The sequence below is a fragment of the Drosophila persimilis genome, unplaced genomic scaffold, assembly GCF_003286085.1.
Source record: "Drosophila persimilis strain 14011-0111.01,24,50 unplaced genomic scaffold, DperRS2 tig00000191-arrow-pilon, whole genome shotgun sequence".
Classification (NCBI taxonomy): domain Eukaryota; kingdom Metazoa; phylum Arthropoda; class Insecta; order Diptera; family Drosophilidae; genus Drosophila; species Drosophila persimilis.
In genome coordinates this window covers 7,270,989-7,289,267 of record NW_020825298.1, presented here as the reverse complement: position 1 = coordinate 7,289,267, position 18,279 = coordinate 7,270,989, and the positions used below count along the sequence as shown (strand labels likewise).

Here is an 18,279-nt window from a genome sequence, read left to right as displayed (position 1 = left end):
TGGGCACAGCAGAACTGACGTTTTAAACTTCACCGTCAAATCCAACAATTCAGTTACGTTTCGATACGCGACAAGTGCATAGTGCTCCCTGATCTACTCCTCCAAAAAAAAGATCCAGCCATCCATCCATCCAGGCGATCGATCACGATCAGTGCGCGTTCAGTTTTCGCTCAGTGGCTGGTGCCAACGTGTAACCCAGAGATGCACTGCATCCAAGGCCTGTGCCTGTGCTTGAGAGCCCACCCACCCGAATAAGGCAGCGAATTACTTGGGCCAGGGGAATGCAAACTGTGATCGCAATGCAAAAAGTTTGTTCGTTTGGCTTAAGTTATTTTCATGCCTCAAGTAAACGCCACGTGGGTTTGAGAGTCTTGGACTCTCAGAGGCTTTTCCAGAGTGTGTCCAATGCGGGACGAACACGATTACAAATTACAGGGACGCGTGCTAATCGTCGATCAGTGATCGGAGATCGTATCCAACTTGTCAACGTCATCATTAGTCGTCAGTGAGTGCGAGCTCCCGAGGAGCGGACAGGTGAGGATCGGTAGGGGTACCGTACCGTAACCCTCCCATGCCTTAATCAATCAGAAATTGCACAATTGTTGGCCTTTCATCGAGTGGATCGAAGTTGATAATGACACTGATACTGATATTGCACGCTCTGCGCACCACCCCACTTCCCTCTCTGATTTCGCGCTAGGCCCAACGGCACCTGCAGAACAGAAGTCGATTGGAGTCCCCCTTTCCATTCCCCATTCCGATATGTCGGTGGTGGTATGCCGGTTACCCGATTCCCCAATTCCCCAATTCCCGACTCCCGATTAAACGATCGCTCGGATCTTCGGCTACCGTTTGGCGTCGGTGTCTGTGTCGGCTTCGGCTTCGGTTCTGTTCGACTTCTGTTTTGGAAGTGCGAATTGTAGGCGTGCTGCCGTGGTGGCACGGATGGCAGACGGCGGGAAACCATAAACCCATTATCGTTATATTCCTTGTACGATTTGGGGGTCCCACGACTGTAAAATCTGATTTCTGTAGACGTGTCGTCGCTCGACTTGAACCGATTCGATATGGGCGACTGGGGAATGGGAGCTCGAACTAGAAGTAAAACTGAGATAAGACCTCTGGAGAAGACGCCGCCTCTCTCCGTCTCCCTTAGAGGGTTGCCCAGGTAGCAGGCAACGTGGCGAGGGGGGGTGGGTTGTAGCTGAAAGGAGGAGAAAAACTAAAAACTGAAAACTGATAATTGTGCAACGTACACAAACCTTGCTCGAGTTATCAGTTGGAGTGACAACCGGAAATTAAAGTTGAAATCGACACGATTACTTCATTAGCTCTGTTTCGGGTCGTGTGTCGGGTGTGTCAGGGGTTAGCAAGGTCACCCTGGGAGCTGGTCTCCTCTCAGAGGAGCCATAACTAACCAATTAGCAATTTGCCAGCGGTAGCAGGCGTAGCCAGGCACCTTCTCTCGTGGGGGGAGCGTGGGTGGAGCGTGGGCGGTGCGGAGTGTGCCAAGGTGAAACGCAATCAGCAACAGAAACAGAAGCAGAAGCAAAAGCAGAGCTGAGCAGAGAGACTGCCAAAGCCAAAGACTTGGGGCCCAATTCGATCAGGTGCAAGCGACACGGACAAAGCCAGAGACAGCGACAGAAACGGAGAGCGCCGAGGGCCACGTAGTCAGGCCGAGGGATGAGCGGAGCTCCGTGGAGATGTCATTGGCGCGAACTTTGACTAAAGTGAAGGCGTAGATGTAGACAGAAACAGAGTCAGAACATCAGCGAATATGCCAAGGAATGTCAAAAGAAATGACTCTGACTGGAAAGGATGGATGAGTGCTCCAGCTCCAGCTCCAGTGCCAGCTCCAACGACTGCTCTTGCCTCAGTCCAATGCCCATCCCAGGCCGGAGTCGCACTTTACTGCAAATGCAAAAACTTTAGACAGGGAATCAATTGTTTTTGCCTTGTTTTATTTCACCCAAGCCCAAGACACGCAACAACAATGGAAACAATGGAAGAAGTAAACTTTTCCTTATATTCCGATATCCGCTGGACAGATTTCCTGGAAATGGAATCGAATGATAATGCTAACCAGAGGTTTGATGAATAGAAATATGATATTAATTTTTATGGGATTGTACGATTCTTTGCTACCCCTTTCACAAATCTGAGATTATAGCATAGATGGCGCGAATACCATACCACCCTCGACATTTACGAGTCCGAGGGTATGACTAGCGTTGGGATTGGGGGGTGGTGAGTGTAACTAGCAACAAATGGGCGGTCGGGGGCGTGACAACAACCGTGAAAAGAACTTGAGGATGACAGTTATGGGTTACAAAGGCAAGGATTGAATCAAATAAATAAGCGCGCAAGGTTCTCGTCTCGTCATGTCAGGGGTCGGATTGGATCCAGGGGTTGAATGGGATTCGATTGAACGGGTTACATGGCCTGTGTGTCGGTTTTGGTGTTGGTGTGGGCGGGGGTGGTAACCTTACCACGTCCACATCCACGTCCACGTCCATGTCAAGTTTGCATGTGGCTGCAGGTAATTCTTCATTTCATGCCGTTGTTTCATTGCCTGTCCTCCTGCCCTTTACATAATCACAATAAATAAATGAAGGAATGAAGCGGCGAATGGCGAATCTATTAGCATAACATCGCATAAGACGTGTCCTGCTCGGGCTCTGGCTGTGGCTCTCAGAGTTTCCAAATCCGAATCCGAATCAGTTGCAGTGGAGTCGCTGAGGCGTGATGAACGTGTGGAAGGCAAAGGTGCTCACGGAGGTGCCCTTCGGGCATGTGCTCGTCGTCAGTGGACGCGTCAAGCCACATCCCAATAAGTAGGCAACAGATTATGTCCCCAAGATATCAGATCTACATATCTTTACTTTAATCACCGATTGATCCCGAAAAACAGAATCTCTCTGGACCTCACGGACAATGTAAACGCGCAGAACGAGAGCGAGACGGTCTTCCTGAAGATCGAGGCCAACTTCCGGGAGGGCCAGATCATCCGGAGCATGTTTCAGCCCGGCGAGGGATGGCAGCAGGAGGAGATCTCCAAGAACTGGAAAAGCGACGGTCCCAAGAACCCCCTGATACCCGGCCAGAGTTTCACCTTCCGCGTGGCCGTACTCCAGCGCTGCTTCGAGATCTACGTGAACGATCAGCTGTATGGATCCTTCGAGTTCGTCAAGTTCCCCAAGCAAATCAACTATGTGCGAGCCTATGGCGACTTCGAGAAGATCACACAGTTCCACCACCGCATGCTGTTTCCCCTGGTCTTCCCGCGCACCCTCATGTGCCCCGACCGCATCGCCTTCCAGAGCGACGTGCCCCGCCGCTACGAGACGGGCACCGTCGTTGCCATGGAGTGCATCGCCAAGGGTCCGCCCACCACGGAATTCTCCATCTGTTTCCAATGCAACGACACCGGACGCACCGTGCTCCGCTTTCAGGTGAACTTTGACAGAACGACCGTCTCCCGGAGCTACCAGCGCGAGGACAACAGGTTGGTCTCTATGCGTATACCTATCAGGGATTACCTCGGATAATTCTACTCTCCATTCTTCCTCTTTTGCAGCTTTGCCAGCGACGACGAGGAGACCGAGGGCGAGTTTCCATTTGTGCGGGGCAAGCTCTTCAAGATCGCCTTTGGGCTCGGGGATCGCGCATTCCTGATCGCCGTCAATGGACAGTACTTTACGTACTACAACTTCCCGGTGCGCCCCTTCTCGATATCCACCCTCAAGTGCTTCACCAATGACGTGGGCGACTTTGCCGTCAGGAGCCTGGAGTACCACTCCGATTCCCCGTTACTGGCCCGCGTGGAGAAGCTATCCATCATTTAATGGAAGGATCGGTTCGGATCGGATCTTTGTTCAATCGTTGGCTTTGATATTCCTGTAGAGCACCAGTTAACCTTCTTCTTGTGAGCATTCAAATAAAGCAAAGTCAACAATCGATTGCGAGTACCACCACTTCTTTGATGCGGCATCCACGTTGGATATGATTCAAAATTATTGTAGGTCCACTCTTAGGACTAATCGGATCTATGCAATCGATCTATTTAGTCGTTGAAAATTCGTAACTAAACCGATCACTACTTAATAAATAAAGCAAATCCATACTCGATCTATCTGTGCGATCATTGGGGATTCATAGAATTAGTCCGCTCTCCCTTAGCGCTTAACTCGAACAATCTTCTAGGGGATCCTTTGGATATGGTTTTATTAAAACAATTTATTGCCTGCGCCTCTCCATCAGCTCTTCAGCTTTAGCTTTAGCTATGTATATATCCTGCCGCATCTCCAATCTGGGGGGGATCTGGGCCTGAACTTAGGTTAGTCTTATGGTTTAATATTTTTTAATTTGCGGGGGAAGTGGACGTTTTAGTCTAGACGGACGTGTCTGTCGCTCTATTATGCTCTCACTATCGAATATATATATCCGTGCCTGTGTCTGTGTATATATGCGTGGGTGTGTATTTCGATTAATCGGTTCTAGAAGTAACGGAACTCGCCCTTCTTCCCCAGATGCTTGCTGCGCATCATGTCCGTGGGATCGGGTGATCGCTGTTCCATTCCAGGGTTGTCCTGTGCACAGAAATCGATTGAAATGAGTATGTTATCGATCGAGAGAGCGACGATCGATGACTTACCCCTGGTCGGGACTTGCTGGCAGGACCCCCTTGCGTCAGGGTCTGCTGCTGCTGCTGCGGCGGCTGTCCATAGTACTGGGCTCCGTCGCCGTCGCCATAGTTGAAGGGCGTGACGATCGTGTGCGGGACATGGGCCACCTGGCCGCGCATATTGCGCGCCTTCCACCACTTCCGGGTGTCATCGAGGATCTGCAGAAAATATTGAGACCAGATTAGGGTTACTCTAGCAAAGGATTTCTGATCTAAGATCTTCTTACCTCCAGGTATTCGCCTCGCATTACACTGAGCTCCTTGTCGTTGTTGGCGGTACGCGGATAGGTGACCAGCACAATCTTCGAGCCTCCCGTCTGCAGATCCTCCAACCAGGACTCCAGCATCTGGTCGTCGCTGACATTGGTCGCGCGTCCACCTGCCACCGACAACTCTGAGGCGGCTCCAGCACCTGGCCCATATCCGCCACCGCCTCCTCCTCCTCCTCTTCCTCCGTTTCCGTCACGAGAGTCTCGCGTGTGGAGGTTCTGGAGGCCCGCGGTGATGGCGCTTAGTGTGGGTCCTGCCCCAGGCCCTGGGCCATGGCCCGCAGCTCCACCCCGCTCTATCGAGTCGAAGGACAGCTCGCTGCGGGTATTGAAGTCTGAGGCACTGATGGCACCTGCACGATCCCTATCCCGATCGCGTTCCCTCTCCCGATCGTTGCCATGGTGGATGGTGTACTTCTCGATGCCCATGCCCATGGCCATGGCCATGCCATTCCCAGTGTCGTAGTCATCGTAGACGCCTCCGCCTGGCGGACCCCGTCCGTTCAATCCGGAGCCGTGGCCAGGTCCGGCCTGAACCTCCAGACGACGCTTGCTCACATGAGCTGGCGGGGAAGTGGGCTCCAGCTCGTCGTTGATAAGGTAGTCGGGGGACCAGCCGTCGAGGAAGACGGGGTGGTAGGAGCCGACGTCGTCCTTCCACTGGTCGCGTGGAATGACCCAGGCATCGCCCAGAGACCGCCACAGCTCCGTCTCCTTGCTGGTAACGCAGTTGATGAGCAGATTGATGGCCTCCCGCGTCAGCAGCGGGTTGACGACGCGCGCCGGCAGTTGTGACTCGTAGTAGGTGTCGCTTGAGGCCTCGACGATGAGGGCCAGGGGGGTGAAGAGGAAGTGCACCAGCTCCGGGGCGTTCGGGTCGTGGATGTGTGCCTTCAGCTTGGCCAGCAGGTTGAACGACAGCTTGAATTTGGCGAATATATCCACGAACTCCTTCTCGTGTGGTGGCCGTGTCCTCAGCGTGAGCAGGCCCTCTCCTGGGTCTCGCTTCTTTGACTTCCGGTTCCTCCTGCGCCTCTCCAGCTCTCTTGAGGCAGCGGCGGCGTGCTGCAGTCGCGCTATAAACTTTTCAATATCGTCGAAGCAATGGTTGAGCACGGCCACGTCCCGCTCGTACTTCTCGCTGGAGGTGGAGCTCGTCTCGTCCCGCTCGTTGACTCCACCGTGCTCCGAGTCCGTCTCCCCGTTGTGGCCCAGGTCCACTTCGGTCACGGCTCCGCCGCCTCGCATCCCGTACTGCTCCACGCTGCTCCTTTGGTGCATGTGATGGTGACTCTCCCGCTCCCGGTCCCGCTCCCTCTCTCTATCCCTCTCGCGTTCCCTGTCTCTCTCCCGGTCACCGCGCTGCTCCCTTTGCTGGTGGAGCTCGGCCCTGCTGTGCGACGACGAAGAGGAGGTCTTGCTCATCATCATGGCCATACCGGAGGCTCCTGCCGACTGCGTGGGCGTGGCCCCGCGCTGCTGTGTGATCATCTTGCCGCTGCGCAGCTGCTTCAGATCCTCCACCAAATGCACGGCGGATACGCTTTGTGACTGCAATCGGAGATCAGAGAGGATTAGTTGGGAACTCAAGAGACTGCTAAAGCGAGGTAAATCTCACCTGGAATATGTGCATCTCTGAGCGGGAGCCGCCGCCGCCGGATACAATGAATACGAGAATGTTGTTGTACAGCTCCATGGCATCGTTGGAGGTGAAGGCCGTGGGCTCCTGGACAAGTGAGGCCGGGAAACGCTCAATGATGTTCTGGAAGGGATGGATTGAATGAGTTAATAATGTGTCACCTTCAAATAGTTGGTGAAATTAACCTACCCCCGTTTCGTAGTCCATGATGAGCACCCACTGGTAGTCGAGGCAGAGCTGCATCTTCTGCGACCAGATGCCCGTGGTCTTCTCCAGCTGGAGCAGACGGCGCATACCATCCGCTGGGTACACAATGCCCGACTCCTTGTTCACGGTAAAGGTGGCCAGGTGCTCCAGCAGGTAGGTGGGCTTATCGTGCAGATCCCCGTCCAATCTCTCGCGCTCCTCGCCGCCGCCACTCCGATCATCACCGGAGTAGTCGCCACCACCGTGGGCCCCTCCGCCGCCGCCTCGCAGGCTGCCGCTGCTGTTTCCGGCACTGCCGCCGCCATTTGAATGATGGTTGACCATTCTCATGTGGTGATTCCTAGCCAAAAAGCGCGTTCAGGACCGTCTGAAAGGAAACACACGTTCGGTTTGGTTCGGTTAGAAAGATCAGACTGAGAAGAGTGCCCCCCTGGCACGACCCTCTTCTGGCTATTGCGCAGCCAATAAACGCTGACTCAGACCGCATTCCACACTTCCACACACACTACACTCCCCGCACACGCTCCACACATGGCCAGGCGACCACAATCGGCCACAATTATTCTCAAACTTTAACATTTTGCTCGCAGCCTCAGCGCCGCGGCCTCCAGCCACAGCCTCAGCTTTGGAATTCAAAAATCGCGCGCCCTCTCTTTTACTCCCACCCCCCTCATCGTAGCCAACTGATTGCCTATCCCCTCTAGCCGCTCTCCATCCCACTCCACTCTCGACAGCATTGCAAATGAACACACCTGCAAAAACACACACACAAACACGGATTTGCAAATTCTCTCTCTCGCTGTCGCTCTTGGTCTCGCTCACAAGCACTCTCAGCCGCTCCCTCAGCGCGACTCAAGTGACAGCAGAAACAACTACTTTTCCGCTGACGGCTTAGGCTGGGCTCTGGCGCCGACTAAGGCAGCGACGCCAGCGTCGCATACCAATCTAACAGGGGCGGAATGGGCGGGCCAAGGTGGAACATACAATTTGGTGTTCTGCTGCAGGTAAATGGAAAACGTTGAGTAGGGAATAAAGAATATATTTGCGGAAGCGGAATCACAGTAAGAGTCCTAAACAAGCTAGAACATTATTCCAGACCCCCCCCCTCCCCTGTTGTCCGGCATGGGTGCTCTACTACACCCCTGTACTCTTGTTATGTACATGCAATATGTATGTGTTTATGTTGTGTTTACTTAAGGCATGAAATGATATGCGACGGGATCAACTCTGCTGACACTGGACTGTTATACTTGCTGTGTTTCCACAGAGATATCACAGCACTTGGCATATTGCATCATTCGCGAGGTATTTGACAAATGGATGTTGGCTTACAGCAGCCAAAGAGGAGGGAGGCAGAGGGAATGGAATGACGAAACCAGGCGATAAAACTTATCGCACATAACAGCGAAAGTGCTCGCCGCGGATCGCACTTGCATAAATCAACTTTGATCGCGATGCGGGGCCATACGTCTTAAGCAAATACTTAGTAATGGTCGGCCGGCATTCAGGTGGAGATAATTAATTAAGGCGTGATAAGCCCCCGCACAAACAGTTGGAGATACAGAAACAGAAACAAAAACAATTACACTAATAGCGGGGGAGCAGTCGCTCGCTTTTGGCTTGTTTATCATTTGGCCCCTGGGATGGGAAGTTACTTTTAAAATAATTCAGGCGGCAGCAGTATATAGAGGACAGGACAAATTTAGATAAGCGCCTGTCCATGGCATGGCTCTAGTTGTTGGCTTTATCTCAAATGTTGGTGGGGGCCGGCCACGAGTGGGGGCTTGGGCGAAGGTAAATGGCGCTGTGTGAAAAAACATGCTTGAGAGCCAAGTGAGACTCACGGCTCGGTTACAAATGGGGAGACATCGACATCGACACCGACACCCCGGAGCCCGGAGCAACAGGCAGCGCAGCGCTCAACAAGCACTAGTGCCATCTCTGTCGGGCGCATGCGTGGCAGGCGGGCAAACAGAATGTACCTGTGTAACTGTGAGTCTCTCTTGTGTATGTATGTATACGTGTATGTACGACGTACGACTTGAAAAGGTAACTCTGCTGCTGATATTTGTCTCCGTCATTTTCCACCTCCCATCACCGCCGCCGTCGCAGCGTCTGCTGCAACTTTACTTTTTGACCGACCGCATTTTTTAAGCTTTCTTTTCCACCTGTTTTTCTCCAGCTCTGTTGATATTTTTACGAGTCTTTTCCACACACACTCGGTTCCACACAGGTATATGGCCTGGCCTCTCATTGTGTGTGTGTGTGTGTGTGGATATACAAACTGGGAGCGGCGGCAGGTTTCGTATTGATTTTCAATGCTTTTTGTTCACAATTCATTCACTAATTCATCGAATCTTGCACACATAAGCACCTACATACATGTATGCACACCCGTGTAGGTATATTTATTCTAATTGACCGCATTTACCCCACTGATATACAGTAGGTATTCCCTTAACACACAGTCACACACATATGCATACACATTCATATCTCTCTTTAGCATTTAGATATCACCTCTCCTCTTCATCCTCTCACTTTGCGCATTCTTTTCCTAATTAGCACGAATTCGAATTTCGTTGTCACGTTCCCCTAGTATTTTTGAACTGGTTTGGTTTTTTCAAGCGATGATCACAGATGGGAGAAGGGACACGGACAGGGCGAGGGCACACTCAGGCATTTTTCACTGCCTTTTATTATTATTTTAATTCAAACATAAAAAACTAACTGTAACTGGGCTTGCGTATCCATCGCACTCTACTTCTTCTTTTTTACCTGTCTTCCTCCTCGTTCCGTCCTGCTCTGGCTTGTGGTAAGTGCTGTGCTTTCTCGACGTTCTTCGATTTTTATTTTCGAGTCGGCTTTCTTTCGTTCTTTTTAATTCTTCCACAACCGCCGCTTCCACTACAAACTGTCGCCGTCTCCCGCGCCGCGCCTCGTCTCCGATTTCCTCTTCCTCTTCAAAGCAAATGTACAAATAACAATAACCCCACAACGTCGTTGTTGTTTGTGGACTTCTGAAACGCACGCGAGCGTTGTCCGTTGTGGCCGACGTGTTTCGTGTTTCTGACGGAAAAAAAACTAACTTGGCCAGCACAGCACAGCCAGTTAGCCGAGGCATGAGCTAAGCCTCGAAGTGCTTGTTTGCTGGGGCTGAGAGAGAGTGGTTGAGAGAGAGAGAGAGACGCGCTCTCAGGTGAGAATAGAGCGACTGAGTTCGCTGAGAGATCTCTTACAACGTTGAACTAGATTTACAGGGTTCTCTTTTTTTATTTAAGGATTTTCTAGCAATAACTACAACTAACAGAAGGCTCTCACACACATCAGCTCTTGGACTTCTTGTTTGCCTTGACCAGCTTCGCTTTGAGAGCCTTGACATCCACCTTGCTGCTGTCCTCGGCTTGGCGCTTGCGACTGGGAGCCTCTTCTGTGGGTGGCACAAAGTCCTTGTTGCGACGCTCGTCCTGCTTCTTGGCCGCATCGGCCTGCTTGGCACTGCGCTCCTGGTTCCTCTTGGCCTGTTTCTGCTCCTGGTTGAGGAAGTATTCACCAGAGGCCAGCTGCTTGTCGATTTTGCTCTCCGGCTGGGCCGGCGGGAAGGGTGTGTACTCCTTCTTGGGCTTCTTGGACTTCGGCTGCTTGCGTTTGCTTATGTTCTTGTTCTTGAACTTGGGCAGGAAACGAGACCAGTCCTCGTTGGCCAGTTTGGGATCCTTCATCAGCTCGCGCTTAATCATCAGCGCCTTTATGTTGTAGATGGGGTGCACGTTGTTCATGGTCTCCAGCACAATGTCACGCACCTGTTGCAGGCCCTTGTACGGACCCAGTGCCGACACAGTGTTGCCCTGGACCAGGACGTAGCAGTCGGTAAGCAGCTCGATCGACTTTAGTGTGGCGCCATTGGGTCCGATCAGTCGCTGTCGCCGCTTCACAAACTTTTCCTTCTTGTGGACCAGATTGCCGATCTTGATTATGTCGCAGCCAATGTCGTCCTGCAGAACACGTTTAGCCTGCTCGAAGGGCACGCTGCGAGCCATCAGCTTGATCATGTCGCGCGATTTGATGATGATGTACGGGTCCCAGGTCTTTCGGGTCGTCTTCACCACCATGCTGCCCTCAACCAGGTCGAGCTCCGCCTTCAGTTGGTGCTCTGCCACACATTGCTCCACCAGCGGCCACACTTCCCGCAGGTACTTCTCGCGATACTTGGGAAAGAGCGTGGCAAAGGAGCTCTCCTCCACCATACCATGTGGATTGTCCTCTTGCCTAAAGGCGGGAATCTTTAACGACCAGGCATTGTCCACTGGATCCGTATTCTGCTTTATTTCTTCCTCGCTGTCACTCATTATTCGCTATTTAATCTGTTTATTATACTGAAAGCACGCTTGTTTTGCTCTAAGTTTTGGTGTGACCCGCTTAGAATGTAGAACAGTGTGACCGCGGATTTATCGGTAAAATATACTGTCCGACCCTCAGAAATATACCAAAATATAACGCTTAATTTAAAAATATACCATAAATATACTGACGAGCTCTATTATATTCCTCGTTTTTTATATTCCGTGCAATACAACTAACTAAATAGCAGCCCTGCCCACATAATTTTATCCGATTAATGAATCAATTTTCTACCTGACTGGCGTATTCCAAATACTTGCTTTTATTGGATATACGGTTGAAAATGAAATTTAATAGATTATATACCGATATACCGTAAAGATTCCGTTCAATTTTGCACTATAAAAATAGCGAAAAATATTAAAAATACCGTGTACGGTCACCCTGATTTCCATTCGTGTACAAGCGACATTAACCCATTGGCGACCGGTACTAAAATACACTCCACGAAAATTATGAATCTTGAAGAATTTTAGCGCAGTTTAGGTGATGGTCTTTTTTTAAGCAAATATAATGGATGGGATTGACCTTCAAAAATAATAATTATTATCAGTATTATAATTATAATCTGCGGTTTAACTCAAGTTGTTATTTTGCTTAAATGAAGGGGGCTTAAGTGGGTTAAGTTCGTTTTTGTCATTGATAAAGAAAAAAATAAATTTGCAAGTTAAGCAGGCGCCACCGCTACCAGCAGCAGCAGCAGCAGCACCCCCGCGATAAGGTTTTTCTACTTTTATACAACACACAAGACAACAGCCAGCAGAGTGCCAAGATGACCGAACTGCGCAACGAAATGGACAGCGACCTGGACCAGAACTACTCGCTCAACAGCAATGCTGCGATGGACCCCAAGAATATGCAGGAGCTGACCATATACGTGAGTAATCGTAGCCCAATCACGTAGCGTTGACAATAGCATGGCAGAACAGCACCCAGTAAATGATCGCTCCCCCTTTTATCAGGTACAAAATCTGTTGCAGAACGTGCAGGACAAGTTCCAGACCATGTCTGATCAGATAATCACACGTATCGATGACATGGGCAACCGCATCGATGATCTGGAGAAGAGCATCGCGGACCTGATGAACCAGGCTGGGATCGAGGGCCAGATACCGGAGAAATGAGACGACCAAAGCTAGGCGTGGCCACGGCCGCCCGCCCCTTCACCAGCCACGCCCTAATCAAATACATCGAACACCATTGTCGCCACAAACCAAGCACTCAAATCAAATTTACAATTCCAGACTCTCACATTCATTTAATCCCCCACTGCACCCATCCCATCCACACACACAATTGCTCTCAAAGATTTGCTCATTCAAATTTATTGCATAGTTTTAAGTTCGCTCCACCAGGAAGATCATAATTTAAGTAAAGTAATTGTAGACTTTGCGAGCAACGGGCATGTTTCAGAGCTATTGCCATTTAGTTTCTATTTTAAATTATACATTATTAAAATTCACGAATTGTAATCCCCCTCCCGATCGATCGGGCTTCTCAAACGGGGGGCTGTGTGGTGGAGGAGGACTTCGATTTAACAACGGTTACCAGGCGACCGGCGGCGCTTCTTCCGGTCGAGCCGCGTCCTGGTCGCCGTCTCTTCACCTGCTTGAAAGGTAGGGGGAGGTGGGAGAGGCGTTTCCACTTGATTAGTTCGGTGCATATATTTATTCTATTCTTTGTTTATTTGGAGTAAATAATGCAGAGATAATGGGCCATGTGGCCATGACTAGCGTATGCAAATGACTTGTTCTAGATCTAGTGATAGGGTAGGTGCTAGTGCTGTGGCACTTGGAATTGCTTCTGCAGTCTTACATGCGTCGAAGCCACCGCCTTGAAGGGATGTTTAACAATCGTGCGGATGGGTTTCAGTGGAGCCGCCACTGGATTTGCTGCCTCTTTGCTGATGGTTCTTGCCTTCACACCGAACACATTATCTCGTAGAGTGGGCGTGGTGGCTTCGGCTGGCTCACGCTCATCATCCGAGGCCGTGCCGGACTCTTCATCTTCATCGTCGTCATCCCCACTTTGTTCAGTCCCCTAGAGCATTGGGTGAGAGTATTTTCGTTTAAAAATTAACACAAAAATCACAATAAAGACTGCACCACCTCCTCATTGTCGTCGTCGGCCTCCTGGTCTTCGTGTCCATCAGTCTCTGCCTCTTCCTGCTCCAGCTCTAGCTTGTTGCCATGGGGTATGCCCGCTCCAGCCAAATTCTTACTGCTTCTGGACAGCTTCTGATGCCGCTTCAGTGGACTGACCAACTGCTCGTGATCCAGGCTGTCCATTGACTGCGAGCGCAGACCCTTCTTCAATGTCCCCTTGCGCTGGGCAGGCTCCTCTTTGGTTTTCATTAGCTTCTGGAATTCGAGAAAGTCGTCGCGCTCATCAATGCTGCTAATGTCATAGTAACTGGCGCTGAGCACTTCCAGGGCCTTGGTGTGCTGCTTCATGGAGATGAGAATGAAGTCGTTGAGTATCTGCTTGAGTTCCCGTAGCTTGCGCTGCTCAAAGTTGCCGATTATCTCGTCAATCTCTTTGTTCGTACGCGCCACTTCCATCTTGGCCTTGAAAAGTTCTGAGTCGGCAGCACTCTGTTGGGATCAATGCAATGATGGGGCTGTTTACAAAGGGTAGATCTACTCACATTATTGGCCGCAAACTTTGACTTGATCTCCAGCATCTGGCGTTGGCGCAACACCTCTTTGTCGCGGGCAATGACCGCCAGTCGGAGATTGTCGCGCGTGGACTTGCAGAGCTGCTCAAATGAAGTCATCTCATTGACAATCTGCGTGTAGGATGGAGAAATGTTTAGGGTTGGAAATATGCTCCTCAGCATGGATTACTTTATGCTCCAGACGATGTACATTAATGTCCATGTAGTCGCCCATTATTGTGACTGCATTTGTGAAGCTCTTTAGACCAGTCGAGAGGCTTTCGTTGATTTCCTCTTCATCTGCATAGCCCTTGACGCCCTTTGCCAGCTCATCGAACGAGTCTCGGTATCTGTCATTAAAAGGAGATCTTGTAAACATGCCCATCCAATTCTTGTTTTACTTATTCCGCTCACTTGGCCATTTTCCTTGTTACCAAAGCGAATGCCGAACACATTTCCATTAAGTGGCGTTCGGTCAGCGTTATGCGCTCATTTATAATCTTAATGCGGTCGTCTTTGGTGTTTAGAAACGACAATTTGCCACGGCGAAACATCCTGATATCGTTTTGAGATTAAATCTTCTTTATTAAGTGTTTTTTTGTTATTTATTTTTTTTGACAGAAAAATCAAAACAAAACCGTCGTCAAGCAACGCAGGGCTGGACAATTGTTAGTGTGACCATCTAATAGTTTCCACAATTTGGTCAGCAGGGGGCGTCAGATCTCACAGTTCACCGTTTCGTCGGCAGGTGTCTCCTTTGCGATTTCGTGTATGTGTTGTTATCCAATTTTTAAATTTGGAAACCGTTTTTGTTTAAATAATTTGTAAAAAACAATGCAATAAAACTATATCTTATATAAAATTGATTAATTCATGGGAGAATGGAGAATTATCGAGTAATGGGGAAGTAATGTGATAAAATTATAAAGGAATGGGGAAAAAACCACAAAAATGTGGCTTATTACCGACGATAGCCATATTTATATTTTAAGCAAAGAAAAGATGTCGCTAGCCTACAGCTGTAAACAAATAAAATCGTCTGTTTTGTAAGAAATTTTTAAATCTATAAATATTTTATTGTATTTGGAGAGTAAAATCTTGCTTTTCTCACGTAGTCTGCTCTCATTTCCCGCACATCAGTTTCAAGGTCAAGAGCATCATATCGTACTTATCATAAATTGTGGGCGGTTGGTCGACGGACAGCGTCAGGCCCTGACACCAGAGATTTTTTCCAATAGTTACCAAAAAGACAACTTACTCAATTTCTTGTCATTCAAAAGCCTTGACAACAATTTGTCAATGTTGGCAGACCAAAAATCTTGTTTTGGGGATTTTTTGTCCAGCCAGAAATCACAAACCACAAAAATGTCGTTTTAACAATTTGTACAAAAATGGTAATTAATTTTAAATGCTTTTTTTCACTTAAAGGCAAGATGCATCGAACCAGTTGATACGAAACAAAAAACAACAACCGAAAGTGCAGTTAAAAGAGAATCCGGTTCGCGGTCTGCGACAAGAATTACAAGTTCTAGAAGGTAGAGGAGGAGGAGCAACAGCTGTACCGAACAAGATCCCAATCTGGAAAAGATCTATAAAAAGAGATCGGGGTAAGGTGGAGGTGGAGGTGGAGGTGGGAGACCACTGCCTTGGAGCGGATCTGAAGTGTTCATTGTCACTCCAGGAACGTAGCTTGGCGCGCGTTCCTTGTCGTAGTCTTGGTCGGCGCGCTGCTTTGAATTTGTGATTTTGCTTGTTTGGTCAAGGGATGACCCACAGTCCATGTCCCTCTCCGACGACATTCACTTTTGCTGCCACTGACGTGTCAATGCATTCAACGCATTTTTATTCATTTTCTGTTATTCCAAGTACCCTAAGCGGAATGGGGTATACGGGGTTTAGTGGAGAGCAATTTTTATGTTTTCTTATAGGATTGAAATCTTGTATAACGCCTTTCAACTCTTACTTTCAGAGCACAATTCGTAATACAGCGTACTTCCCTGCATTTTTAGGAGTTTAATTTGTATGTCTGCCTTAGCTGCCCATCCATTTTCAGGCATCCCGCAGTTGATCATATTTGTTGGCCATTCTTTGAGAAGACTTCTCCGATCTCGCACTGCCTGCCTTTCTCATCGCTCTCTTTATGTGCGGACTGCGTGTGCGTTGGTATAAATGAAGCCAAATCCGTACGCATTCGTTTAGTCCGAAATCAACTCTCACAAGAGCCGGCGCACGGCGAAGATCGCGAGTGTTCCCCCCAAAAACGAGTCCCACTTTGAGTTCTGCCAGCAACCTACAGAAATAACTGTATGACGACCGAAGCAACAGCAAAAACAAAAGTTTATGCAAATTTTCGAGTCGGTATGTGAATACAAGAGATTGTTTGTGTCTGTGTGATTTCCGTTTCGGCGCCGAAAAAAATTGTTTATAAACAATCTATTAGAAAATTTGCTAGAAATTGTTTGCGAAATTGAATTTAGCTGTGCGAAAACTTGTATTGTGCCCCCTAACACGTGTGCCATAAAGTTTATATTGCGATAAAAAAGTGTTTACAATAAAAAAAACGACAAAGTCCAAACAAAAAATTTAATGGTTGTCAAATCTTTGTACAGATCTTAAATAAAGAATATAAGAAAAAAGATACCTATAAACAAAATAAAACTAAAGAAAAATTAAAAAATTGCTTAATATACCAAATATAATATGAATTTCTATATATCTTGAACAGTTTTTATTCTTGTGTTTAAAAAGTAAATGAAATTATTTAGGAGTACTGTAAAATGAATATTACATATAATATAATGTCCAATAAAATATTTACGATAAAAAATAAATTGAGAAAAAAACACAGTCTAAATATTCTAATATTGTAGTCCAATAAAGTATTAAAAATTCGAATAAATTCCATATTCAAAATAAATAAGAATGTTAACAGTTCAAACAGAAAGATCATCCGGTATTGGAACTGCTCTAACAATTTCCAAAGAAAACGGTGACCTTTGTTATTAACGCCAGCGCAGTAGTCGTGACTGGATTGAATCGGCTTCAACTGAAGGCGTGACTGTTGTGATTATGGAATTAACAAGAAGAGCTTTATCAAAAGCATTTAATTATAGAGAAGAGCCCTCTGTTTAGCTTCAAGCTCTGTTTTCAGTTGGTAATATATTGTAATAGGTTTGGAAACCAGGAACGGGAGATTTTTACTAAGAAAATTTCGTACACAATTTCGTTGCCGGGGATTCTTAGTAAATCACCATTTCTATCTTATTTACCCATTTATTATGGAAAGATTTAATAAGTATTTATATATTTCACCAATTGAAATTTGTATTACACCATTATGTGAGTGTCATACAAGCTTTGACACTCTATGGGTGAATAAGCAAATAAGTTACACAATCGTTAACCTTGAACTCTATACGAAGCTCGGCCAACAGGTGATTTAGCCATTCAACAAATCGAAATAATTTCCAGCCAGTGCGGCGATTGAAGTCAAATCAAAATACGAATGAGAATAGAAAACATATTGTACGAGTAGCATGAATGACAGGGACAGGGACATGGGCACAGACTGGGACAGACAGAGGCAGAATGAGCGTGCAGTTAACGAAGCATAGACAAAAACTGATTAGCCGCAACAACAACAAAAAATTACTCATACGTCGCATGCAGGCACAGTGCTGGACCAAAATATTGCACACCGCAAAAAACAGAGAAGTCCCCATTTTCGTTCCCACAGCACTTGCTGACCATTCGAATGCATGTAAGCCGGTATGACAGTCACTTAATAGGAGGAGGATTTTCAAGTTAGAAATTATGCATATGAATTTTAAAGGGTTAAAAAAACTTTGGAAATTTTATATATATGAATATATGTACATATCTTTCATGAGAAATTTATTATTCAATAACAGCTAATATTACTACCCAAATGTTGAGTGTAAAGTGTAGCTTTTAGAAAATAAATTTTCAACTGAGGAGTATATGATTAATGTATCAATATACGAGCGATTGTCAGCTTCTATTCACATAATACTTCCATATAAGTATGTATATTTAAAAGATAAATATTCCTGCCAGCGAGTAGAAGAATAAGTAAGTGTCATGCAGTCAGGAACGTACCGTTTAATTTAGTCGAAGGGAGAGCCATATTCATTGAGAGGGAGAGTGTGAGAGCAAGCGAGCGGTCAGCGTCAACGTCAGCGTCAGGCTAGCCACTCACTCAATCGCTCTCCCTCACGCCCTCTCATTCGGTTTCGTTTGCCGTTTATTTGCCGTTTCCTCAAATCATTTAAGCGCATTTGAGAATTGTTTGCCTTTCCATACAGAACCGAAACCGAACCGAACAGAACAGAGCCGACTAGTTAACCGGCGAAACGCAGAAAATATACAACAGACATCGGAACAAAAACTGTGCCCTAAA

General features: G+C 47.8%; 5 protein-coding genes across 7 annotated transcripts; 2 read left to right on the top strand and 3 right to left on the bottom strand.

Annotated features, from left to right (window-relative positions):
* Positions 1-2,133: 2,133 nt before the first annotated feature.
* LOC6589525 lies at positions 2,134-3,960 on the top strand. Its single transcript, XM_002015012.2, has 3 exons — positions 2,134-2,837; positions 2,915-3,508; positions 3,581-3,960. Exons 1-3 carry the CDS (start codon positions 2,749-2,751, stop codon positions 3,846-3,848), a joined length of 951 nt encoding a protein of 316 aa, XP_002015048.1. The 5' UTR covers positions 2,134-2,748; the 3' UTR covers positions 3,849-3,960.
* Positions 3,961-4,200: 240 nt separating this feature from the next.
* Positions 4,201-9,860, bottom strand: LOC6589377 (epidermal growth factor receptor kinase substrate 8-like protein 1). Of its 2 annotated transcripts, none has more exons than XM_002015013.2 (6): positions 9,581-9,860; positions 6,785-7,169; positions 6,575-6,718; positions 4,915-6,507; positions 4,658-4,846; positions 4,201-4,592 (listed from the first exon to the last, which is right to left on the bottom strand). In XM_002015013.2, the coding sequence occupies exons 2-6, from the start codon at positions 7,130-7,132 to the stop codon at positions 4,500-4,502; spliced, it is 2,367 nt and encodes a 788-aa protein (XP_002015049.2). In that variant the 5' UTR covers positions 7,133-7,169; positions 9,581-9,860; the 3' UTR covers positions 4,201-4,499. The 2 variants fall into 2 exon arrangements, with proteins under 2 accessions (XP_002015049.2, XP_026843882.1); XM_026988081.1 differs by lacking the exon at positions 9,581-9,860 and adding an exon at positions 9,323-9,474.
* A 191-nt stretch (positions 9,861-10,051) lies between these two features.
* On the bottom strand, positions 10,052-11,195 carry LOC6589378 (KRR1 small subunit processome component homolog). The gene has a single exon (XM_002015014.2). The coding sequence runs from the start codon at positions 11,149-11,151 to the stop codon at positions 10,129-10,131; it is 1,023 nt and encodes a 340-aa protein (XP_002015050.1). The 5' UTR covers positions 11,152-11,195; the 3' UTR covers positions 10,052-10,128.
* Positions 11,196-11,865: 670 nt separating this feature from the next.
* LOC6589379 (heat shock factor-binding protein 1) lies at positions 11,866-12,675 on the top strand. The gene is made up of 2 exons (XM_002015015.2): positions 11,866-12,080; positions 12,166-12,675. The coding sequence occupies exons 1-2, from the start codon at positions 11,976-11,978 to the stop codon at positions 12,325-12,327; spliced, it is 267 nt and encodes an 88-aa protein (XP_002015051.1). The 5' UTR covers positions 11,866-11,975; the 3' UTR covers positions 12,328-12,675.
* Positions 12,676-12,852: 177 nt separating this feature from the next.
* Positions 12,853-18,185, bottom strand: LOC6589380 (protein FAM92A). Of its 2 annotated transcripts, XM_026989195.1 has the most exons (6): positions 17,979-18,185; positions 14,274-14,414; positions 14,050-14,209; positions 13,851-13,991; positions 13,312-13,797; positions 12,980-13,243 (listed from the first exon to the last, which is right to left on the bottom strand). In XM_026989195.1, the coding sequence occupies exons 2-6, from the start codon at positions 14,411-14,413 to the stop codon at positions 12,980-12,982; spliced, it is 1,191 nt and encodes a 396-aa protein (XP_026844996.1). In that variant the 5' UTR covers position 14,414; positions 17,979-18,185. The 2 variants fall into 2 exon arrangements, with proteins under 2 accessions (XP_002015052.1, XP_026844996.1); XM_002015016.2 differs by lacking the exon at positions 17,979-18,185 and having other exon boundaries at positions 12,853-13,243; positions 14,274-14,413.
* Positions 18,186-18,279: the final 94 nt, after the last annotated feature.

Coding starts and splice junctions, on each gene's coding strand:
- LOC6589377 (XM_002015013.2), bottom strand. CDS start 7,132: ATGAGAATGGTCAACCATCATTCAAATGGCGGCGGCAGTGCCGGAAAC. Junction 6,719..6,784: donor TCATGGACTACGAAACGGGG/GTAGGTTAATTT, acceptor CATCCCTTCCAG/AACATCATTGAGCGTTTCCC. Junction 6,508..6,574: donor CAGAGATGCACATATTCCAG/GTGAGATTTACC, acceptor CTCCGATTGCAG/TCACAAAGCGTATCCGCCGT.
- LOC6589380 (XM_026989195.1), bottom strand. CDS start 14,413: ATGTTTCGCCGTGGCAAATTGTCGTTTCTAAACACCAAAGACGACCGC. Junction 14,210..14,273: donor GTAACAAGGAAAATGGCCAA/GTGAGCGGAATA, acceptor TTTTAATGACAG/ATACCGAGACTCGTTCGATG. Junction 13,798..13,850: donor CAAAGTTTGCGGCCAATAAT/GTGAGTAGATCT, acceptor TGATCCCAACAG/AGTGCTGCCGACTCAGAACT.
- LOC6589525 (XM_002015012.2), top strand. CDS start 2,749: ATGAACGTGTGGAAGGCAAAGGTGCTCACGGAGGTGCCCTTCGGGCAT. Junction 2,838..2,914: donor GTCAAGCCACATCCCAATAA/GTAGGCAACAGA, acceptor CCCGAAAAACAG/AATCTCTCTGGACCTCACGG. Junction 3,509..3,580: donor TACCAGCGCGAGGACAACAG/GTTGGTCTCTAT, acceptor CCTCTTTTGCAG/CTTTGCCAGCGACGACGAGG.
- LOC6589378 (XM_002015014.2), bottom strand. CDS start 11,151: ATGAGTGACAGCGAGGAAGAAATAAAGCAGAATACGGATCCAGTGGAC.
- LOC6589379 (XM_002015015.2), top strand. CDS start 11,976: ATGACCGAACTGCGCAACGAAATGGACAGCGACCTGGACCAGAACTAC. Junction 12,081..12,165: donor TGCAGGAGCTGACCATATAC/GTGAGTAATCGT, acceptor CCCTTTTATCAG/GTACAAAATCTGTTGCAGAA.